Here is a 9,819-nt window from a genome sequence, read left to right as displayed (position 1 = left end):
GCAACCGGGATCGGTTTGTCAAAAAGAATGTTTGACTGAAGCGAGATCGGACCTGTCATGACTTGTACCGACAGTGTGAATACGTTTTTGTTTCAACTCTAGTCTTTCTTCGGTTTGCAAGGAGACGTTACATTTTTCTTCTAGTCATGGCTAGTAATAAATCGTGGGATTCTGAAAAAAGTAAGTACTTTATTTGAGTTATTTATAACATTTGATCATAAATAATAAATAGTCACACTATAGTTATTTTCGCCAACTTTTCTGTTTAGTTTGTTTCTTGCGAGCCTGCGGTACATTAATCGTAAACGTATTGACAAGATCAATGTCCAGTTCAACTTCTTCATTGACATCAGTTTCTTTCGACAGAGTTGTTTGTCCATCCACGAAAAGAAGTGTTCGTTTTTGAAATTTTTTTCAAAATCTTTTCGAATGTTCCTGAGTCCATTTGACAGTACTGTACAAACTTTTCTTCGTCGTCTATCAAATGACGATATAGCGTATGATATTCGCCTTCTTCTTTTCCCGTTAGTAAACTGGGATGTATCCACATTCTTCTTTTTTTCATTTGTATTCTGTTCATCCAAACTAATAGCTATTATCGCTAAATCCACGATTGAAAAATTAAATGCCATTTTTTGGCGAGTACCATTTATCGAATTATTTGGAGAAACGTCCTATATCGACCATGGATGGAGACAGACTGAGTGTCAGAGTTGCCAACCGTAACGGAATTCCGCTACCGTGGCGGAATTTACTCGACGGTAGCGGCATAGCGGATTTGAACATAAAGTAGCGGAATTTTCTACATATTGAAAAAATTTTGGAAAAAAGGGGCAGTCAATACGTTATGGTCTTAGTAGCTGAGGCCATTATATGATGAAAAAGAAGAAGAATATTTTGGGATATTTTCATTCATATCATAAACCATATATTCTCCAATATATTGAAATTGAAAATCTCAACTGTCTCGATTATTATACATTATATGGAACAAATTACAGTGGAAATGGAAGATAGTTCATCTGATTGTAGCTTGAGCGAAAGAGCTACCGCAGTTGAAACTGACGGGAACGAACATTTTCAAAAAATACAAAAAGTCTCGAAAAGAAAGTGATTCCAACTTTAAAGGTTGGATTAAACCTGTCGTGAATGATCGTTCCAGAGCTCAGTATGACTATACGTACGTGAACAAATTGATATTTATTTTTACTTTTCAAAATCATTATTTCAAGCTAAGAAATATTTGATTGAGACGATAGCTTTCAAAAGTTTACTGCTGTAAATTTAGAAAATTAGGAACCATCTACTGAGTTGCGCGGTTGAAAATTAGCATAATCCTGATTCCTGACATCAGTGACAGTTCAGTTTTGTGGTATCTGAACGGTACTACACAAACTACAAACTGTAAGTTTTGTGGTATCTAATTTTGAATAGAGCTCATGCGCGAACTTTATAGTTCATTCAGTTGGCAACACTGCTGAGTGTGGAACACAGCGAGATTTTATTGGACCGGCACCGGAGCGAAATCGGACCGAGAACGTCATCATAGTGTGGATCGAGCCTTATTTTTTTGCATCTGAGAGTCCAGTTATCCTTTTTAATAAAAAAATCCCGAGTTCCAAACATAATTTTCAACTTCGAACAGTGGTTTTTCAATTGCATTCAAATATAACGACACATTCTCTTACGATTTTTCATTTCACATTCTTTAGTAGCCGATAGCCGGTCGGTTCGACCGCCGTGTTGGTCGGTAGTTCAAGCCCCAGGCTGAACGATCGATTTTCACTTGCTATCGTCCATCCCGTGTTAGGAATCACACGTTAAAAGGTAAGACCTCGTTAGTCCTTAGCTCGCACAAGCTTTGACTTCTGAGGGGTGCGGCAAATGGTTAACGGAAAAACAGATTTCAGTATATTCACTTGATTAGTGCCGGGACATTGTTCCTGCACAAAAATCTAGCTTTATCGATATTTATGTGAAAAAATAAAACAACTTCCATACAGAAATAAAACTTTAATAGGAAAGGTGTTAAAATAGCCTAACCAAGACAACAATCGGTAGCAGATGCTCAGTCTAAGATATAAGCGAAAAACATAAAACAAATCACCGGCCACGAGAGTTAATCAACCAGCATAATATCAAAAAAATCAAGAGACAAAACATAGATCAACTGCGTATATTAATCCAAGGGCAAAATTAAGTGTGTTGAAACAATAATCAAGTGGAATAGTGTGTTAATCTAGTAATTTTCATCATTATCGTCACCATCATCCTCGAGGAAAGTTTGCTGTCGGCTACATCCAGATTCTTAAAGGAATTGGTATCATAATACTTGATATTTTTAATGCTAAAAACTGAAATAAAACAAATGAAATGGGGCCAGTTTAATATCAATCGTTGAGGGGTAAGAATGGGTATACTTTAAACAAGTGTTGTGCCAAAGCCATTATCTGGAGATACTCCTCAGCAATGACACTTTCACCGGGTCTCACAATCACTGAGTATTCAACAACTAAATTGAATTCAAACATTCACCCCCCTTTTAACAAAACTATAATTGTGAACAATTTTGAGTACTTCAATGTATATTTTTGAGGTGCAAGAGGAACAGAAAAACGAGAATTTGACTGACACTGTCGTGCTAAAACGTAATGACTTAATGTCTCCCTTAGTAGACCTACTTATTAACTGCAGCAAGATGCGGGATTGGGGTCTTTTCCCGATCGTTTCGTCACGTTGATCCTAGTGAATTCTTCGGCGATGGTCGGGTGGATGCCGACAGTGTTCATGAGCACCTGAACTGTCAAGTTAAGCCTGGAAAAAAATTATGATGTAGAGGTGAATTCTCATTTTGAATTCTCTTCCAGTCAACTCAAAGATATATAGTTGAACAAAAAGAGACCTACCAACAGGAAATTATTTTTCGAAAACTGTATAGTTTCACAGTTTTACAAAAAAATTAAGATACGAAATTGAAAATAATTCCACGTTAACGATTCATGTGTCTTCATTATCAGAAATTCACTACTTCAAGGTTCATGATTTTCGACTCAAATAAATTATGTAGTTGAATGAAAATATATACACAGACCAAAAATATATTGTTTAATAGTTATTTATGTATCAAGGGAATTAGGAGAGCCTTAATTACCGATGGCAAAGTTTGCGTCCCGAGGGCCTCTGGCCCGAGGGACAGCAATTGCCTGAGGTTATTAAGGCTCATTAATTCCCGTGGTACATAGATAATTTTATTTCTGACCGATTTCAATAAAATTTTGTTCATTTTTGAAACGGAAAAATGTACCAATTCATTACCTTCCCGGTATATTTGAATCAGGTACCGTTGATTATAGTAGAGTTTTCTTGTTGCTAGGTTGTTGCTATGTTACTTGTTTATAAACAGAACTTTGTTATCAAGCTGTGTTTGCGGTGAAAACGTGTTTTCTACCCCAAATATAATGGAGGATATTTTGAAAAAAGCTGAACAAGCAAGAGAATCATTAATTCCATCGAAAAGTGAAGCCGTATACCAAAAAGAATACAAGATATATCTGGACTGGCTGTCACGGAAAAATGTTATGCCAAAAGATGTATTTATTTTTACTTGTGAAAGGTAGAGGGAATTATAAAATCTATAATGTCCCAAGGGAGTTATGACCCTCTTTATTGATAGCGTAACTATGACGATATAAGCTTATAATATCCCGGTCAGAAATAAAAATTATATAATAGAGTTTTAAAAAAGATGCCAAAACAAAAAATCAAAATAAAGGTGTAAATCCACATGTTCAAATATTATCAAAAATTTCATGTGGTTTTGAAGAATATATCGAAAATTTGTTTGGTCAAAGAAACTTCTACCAGCTCAACATATCTCTGTTATTCTATTGAAAAAACTTTCTCAACACCAGAACAAAAATTACGGCAGATACAAAGTATCATCCCTGTTATTATTAGCATCATCACTTCCAGAAAAACATTCATTTCAATAAATTACAAAATAATGTAATAGAATTGTCACAACTTTATTGCAAACTTAATTTTTTTTAACTACTACCACCCAGGGTGTGCCTCGGGGAACTGTTTTGGGTCCACTTTTATTGATCATTTATATCAGTAGTATTCGAATGGTTCCAAAAAACTGTTATGTTCAATAGTATATTGATGGAATTAACTAACTGAAAATTATAACCCAGGGACTTTTTCCTGTTCTCACACCTCTATAAGGCTATAATAGCCTTTTCAATTGATTTTTAAAGACCTGAAGTGATACATTAAGTTATAATGATATTGATTTTTCGGCTTCAGAATACAAGGAATCGGAGTGTTCAAAGCTTAATTGGTATGGAAAAAAAGTTATATGAAAAGTTATTAGTTGAAGTAGTTCTGAGCAGTTTATCTCACTATTTATCAATTTGAAGAGGAAACTCAAGTTCATAGAAAATCTCCTATCTTTCAATGATTTAATATTAAACTTGATTAAGAGTTGACTGTGCTCATATTCATTTTGTTGAATTCCAAAGTAAAAAGCACAATGGGGATTGTTCCTTCTGACGAAAATCAAGTAGTTTCCATAAAAGAGCTCTAAAACAACGCATTTTAAACTTATCATTTCAACCTTTTTCTTTAAAAAAATATTTAAATACTTAAAAAAGAGGAATGAAATAATGCATTCAACATTTGAAGGGATTCGTTTCTATTTCACCATTTGGCATCATCGGTTATAGCCTAATAAAGGACAATGAATATGTTACCTGTATGAGACAAACAAAGATGACATATTTCAGAGGCGTGCTGTTCTGTTTACTTATGATCCGAGTTCCGAGACATTCTGTGACATATGACATTTTATGCACTTAACCTATCTTCCTCTTTATAAATAAATAACAAAACAACTGTTGTTTACGTGGTTTGTGAAGGTGGTATTGAACTATAATTTATATTTTGCCTTAGTTGTTGATTTATAAAGATGTATTTTTCTTTTTTAAAGTTGAATATCTAGGTACATATAAATTATTTCAACTTGATATAGGCGCTGTTGCCAATATAGTTCTTAATCACGATGTTCATCAGCACGATACTAGATGTAGAGGTAATCTTCGTGTTCCTCTGGTTAGCAGAACATATAGCCAAAACTCTATTTTTGTTAAAGGTGTAACCATGTACAACAATATTCCGGTTTATGTAAAAAATTCTGAAAGTCTGACTATATTTAAAGTCAAACTCAAGAAGCACCTCTTAACGGATGGAATTATATTGTAGTAACATTTTTTTTTACAATATATTTGAGGTGAGATGTAAATTAGTAATTAATTATTTTTAATATAAGTATATTACAGCTTAATGACATTGTACAAGTTACAAAAAAAAAATACTATAATTTTTAGATTGTATCGATTTCTTTAAAATTGTTATTCACTTATATGTATAATTTATTAGTCTTTGACTAAATAAAGTATTTATATATAGAATATGTGAATTAGAAACAAATCCCTTTAAAAATTAAAACCCAACATTTGAAACATCAATTTGAATACTTTTCGAAGTGAATTTGAAAAACTCATGAATTAAACTCAACTTTATTTTGTTCAAACTTGCTTTTGCTGTAATAACCCAAATTGAGGAACATTCACCATTCATTGAGAATTTATTTTGAACATTCTCAATCAAATCGATATTTACATTATAGTATGGGTCCCATGTAACCGAACAATATTCAAGAATGGATCTTACAAAAGCACAATATAAAATCTTTTTTGTTTCAATTTAAAAATCAGTATGGCTTTATTTTTTATTATTAAGTGAATGAAGGTTTGAGGAAGTATTTTTTTGTGTTGGAGTATTTTTTTGTTGGCATCACTGTACTGATACTGTACTGGAGTCGGCTGAAAACTAGAAGGAGTGGATTCTTGCATCATTTTGAGATAATCTATGAAATACCACTGTTAAATGAAAGAACATACTGATCAGTACCAGATAAAAAGAAAGTGGATGTTTGACAGCTGACAACTTATGAATGGAGAACACGGGCAAAACAGTTACAGAAAAAAATTCGACAAACGCTGACCAGCTTTGGTTGTTTGAAATATTTCATTGTTATCAACATATTCGCTGTGAACAGTTTCGCTAGACCATTTTCTGAATTTAAAATAAATTGGTAATAACTAGGTCGACTTACTTAATTGCAGCAGCAAATCCCTGAATGATTTCTCCGGCGTTCGGTCCAATGAAGTGCATTCCCAAAACTTTCTGATCGCCTTCTCTTAGAGCTACTACCTTGAGGTAACAATGTGAAATGTTCCTTTGAGGAATGAAAAATTCAGTGGGTTTGTAGTAACCATGGTAGATTTCCAAGTTATCGGCACCGTACTTTTCTGTGGCTGCTTCTTCGCTCAGACCTACGAAAAGTACAGATATGTTATGTAAAGATGATTTCTTTGAGGTAGAAAGCTTGGCATTGATCCGAGTGAAGTTTTTGCCAAAAGAGTTGATGATCATTTCGCTATTTGAAAAATATTTTTGGTCGGATTTACATTTTGCTTTTCTACTTCTCCTTTTTCAAACGAAATAAATGTGGAAACTTCCAAACCATAGAAAAATACAATGACTTCAAAATAAACTCTTCGCAAAACGGGCTAAATCATTCACAAAAGTTTCTTTCAGGAACAACTACTTTCACATGATATGAATTACAGGAGAGAGTCCTTATGACACAGTTACTTTCATATTGACATTGAATTACATGGGAATCACTTCTTTCCATTTTGAAATTGATTTCATTCTCCCTTTCTTCGAAAATTTTCAACAGCTGAAAAGTCGCGGGGAAGTACAGAATGCCAACAAGATCCCCGGATTTCACACCTCTAGATTTTTTTCCTTCAGGAATGTCTGGAGTCAAAAATATCCGCCACTGATAGCTAAACAAGAGAATATTTGGAACGCAGATGTTTTCCTTTAGGAATTTCTGGAGTCAAAAATATCCGCCACTGATAGCTAAACAATAGAAGATTTGGAACGCAGAATATGAGAAGCATGTAAAGAAAGGGGGGAACAGACTTTTATCATTGTGACAGGAGCTATTAATAATACTCCTCCACTTCGTTGTCAAAATTGTCAACACTCAATAGTATAATTTTTGGAGTTTTGAAAAAATGTTTTTATTGAAATATGATAATTTCTTCCAACCAAGAGCAATATTTCTGTTTTTGGTTGACTTTGAAATGACGAAAATGTCACTTTTCAAACGTCTAAATTTCGAAAGCAATGGAATTCGGGAATGAGGTATTTGAGAAAAAAAAAAGTTGAGAATTATGAGCAGATTTTGAGAATCAAATAATATACCAGGAGTTCTATGTGAAAAAAGAATCCAAGATGGCCCTAGGCCGTCATTTTGAAACTTTAAGCTGTCGTGTTCCATAAAAAAGTAGCTCGTCTCCTGTTTAAACCTTCCAAATTTCGTTGACATATATCAGATGGTTGGAAAATTAATAAGGGAAGAACGAACTTTTGATGTGTACTGTATAATTGACACTTCACTTATCATTCAATCCACTGCCAATTCATTTTCTTCATCCCAGGTCAGAATAATGTCAAAACAAGCACTATTCCCAACCATCACAAATGCAATAGCGTTTTCACACACTCTGCTAATTAGTGACTTTTTTGCTGGTATCTTTTTGGCAACACTGTTTTTGACAGATCACGCGTGAATCGTGTCTTGCGTCATTGTCAAACGTGTTCAGTTGTTTTGTCTATAATTTAACCACGAATTGACTTACGAATGAACAACGCTTGCAAATTATTGGTTATTGGTACTTCTTCGAAAACGACAATGACCGCAACGTTGGACATGCCTGACATGTTTTAACAAGACGGTGCCACATGCCACACGGCACGCGAAACAATGGCCCAATTAAGAGACGCCTTCAGTGAACAGTTTATCTCACGTTTGGAGATCGTCAATTGGCCGCCCAGATCGTGTAATTTAATGCCTTTGAATTATTTCTTGTGGGGTCATGTTAAGGCTCATGTCTACAGGAATAAACCAGCAACGACTGACGCTCTGGAAGCCAATATTGAAGCATTTATATATGAAGAACCGATCGATATGTTAGAGAGAGTGTGCCAAAGGGCATGAAATCATCTTCAATCAATAAATTATATTGATCGTTCTATACATTCCAATAAAGATTTCATTCAATTTTGTGTTGTTTAGAAAATCAAATCCTATACCTCTTAAATCACCCATTATTATTTTTGCTATTGTTTTTTTCTATTTTTCCGCCTTTCTTTAACATAACTTCTGTTTCTACTATATTTCAAATTAAATGTATCCAATCATAAAAGGAAGAATCTCAAAATTATTCCTTGTTTGTAAAGGCTATACAGTTTTGTTATTTTGGTGAAGGAAATTTCAGAAAAGTTCATGAATATCATCCTTTGTTTTCCTTTCCTTACTTGTATTTATAATGTACAAAAAAAATGTATAAGGCGAGAGAATAATTATCAATTGAAATGAAAATAAAATGGTTTATCATCAAATCGTTAGTCAAAAATGTTCTAAATTAACTTACCCACGCAACCATATTCCAAAGGACTGAATACAGTCGTAGCTACGTTCTCGTAATCCATGTTTACAGTCGAATCTCCGAATAACCTACGGGCTAACAATCGTCCTGCATGAATAGCAACAGGAGTGAGTTCTGGCTTTTTCTGAAAAGAATAATCCATAGTTTGTTCAAATTCGAGATTTCAGAAATTTTTATATTCTCGGTTAGAAAAAACATTACAACATACGAGGTAGTTTAAGAAAATACCGGAAATTTTTGTCTACAATATTGTTGAAGCCTTCATTGGATATCATGTACTTGTGCCAGCGTTTCTTTCAATCCTCAAAACACTTTTGAAACTCGATCTTTGGGATAGGTTAGATTAGGTTAGGTCCAAAGTGAGTGGGTCTATTCAACCCTCCACCGCAACCCGCAAGGGTTTATTGTGGCTCACACCTACTCAAACACGACCAAATACACCCAGCTCCTCAACGAAGCCGATTTGTTTGTATGTATCTAGAACGTTCCGTTGGGATGTCATTCAGTTAGGGAATAACAGAACCACAAGTGATTCTGTCATTCCCGTTTCCAGCGGGGCTATGTGGAAACAGGTTTGCTCAACCCCCATATCCCAAGCCAATGAACTCGCCAAAAACAGCATGCACAGTGGTTCAGGCAGTGAAAGATGAACAAGGACAGCCAACCGGTCTTTGGGATAACCTCTAGCTCTTTCAGAGATGCGCTTTCGATGTCATATATGCTGGTGAAACGACGGCCCTTTAAGATTCTCTCTCTATTTGCAGATAGTCACACAGAGTCAGAATGTGGAGGCCGCAGTATCGTCACAGTATTGTTTTTGGCCAAAAATACGCGAACAAGCAGTTGAGTGTGAGCAGGTGCGTTATCGAGGTGCAAGAGCCATGAATTGTTTTGTAAAAAGCATCCAGGAGTTTTTTTTTCGAAAACTGCATGGATAGTACTCCTTATTGACCGTTTGACCTTGTGGCAAGAACTGATGATACACTATTCCATCAAAATCAAAGAACATGGTGCGTCAGAACGCACTTCTTCCAGCTTTTATTGGTTCGGCGAGCCAAAATGCCCCCACTAGGACGATTGAGCCTTACTTTTGACGTCATATCCGTCAACTTACGTTTCGTCACTTGGCATTTCACACCTTTCAGTAATTTTTGACTTCATTTAGTGACTCCTGAGCAACTTGAGCAACTTCCATTCGCCGCTGTTTCTCTAGTTATGATTCTACCATCGT

At 34.9% G+C, this 9,819-nt stretch overlaps 1 protein-coding gene across 5 annotated transcripts in view; it reads right to left on the bottom strand.

Moving 5' to 3' along the window:
* Positions 1–1,998: 1,998 nt before the first annotated feature.
* Positions 1,999–9,819, bottom strand: part of Trxr1 (Thioredoxin reductase 1) — a 33,125-nt gene continuing 25,304 nt past the window's right edge. For all 5 annotated transcript variants that reach the window (XM_074176812.1, XM_074176808.1, XM_074176810.1 and 2 more), the window contains exons 7-9: positions 8,574–8,712; positions 6,179–6,398; positions 1,999–2,814 (exon numbers count right to left, since the gene is read on the bottom strand). In XM_074176812.1, coding sequence (XP_074032913.1) covers positions 2,685–2,814; positions 6,179–6,398; positions 8,574–8,712 — 489 coding nt within the window. In that variant the 3' untranslated portion in view covers positions 1,999–2,684. The remainder of the gene's footprint in view (positions 2,815–6,178; positions 6,399–8,573; positions 8,713–9,819) is intronic.

The sequence above is a fragment of the Leptinotarsa decemlineata genome, unplaced genomic scaffold, assembly GCF_025532065.1.
Source record: "Leptinotarsa decemlineata unplaced genomic scaffold, Ldec_3_MD MMD2_tig00002082_RagTag_RagTag, whole genome shotgun sequence".
NCBI classification, from domain to species: domain Eukaryota; kingdom Metazoa; phylum Arthropoda; class Insecta; order Coleoptera; family Chrysomelidae; genus Leptinotarsa; species Leptinotarsa decemlineata.
This window is presented reverse-complemented; position numbering and strand designations above follow the sequence as displayed.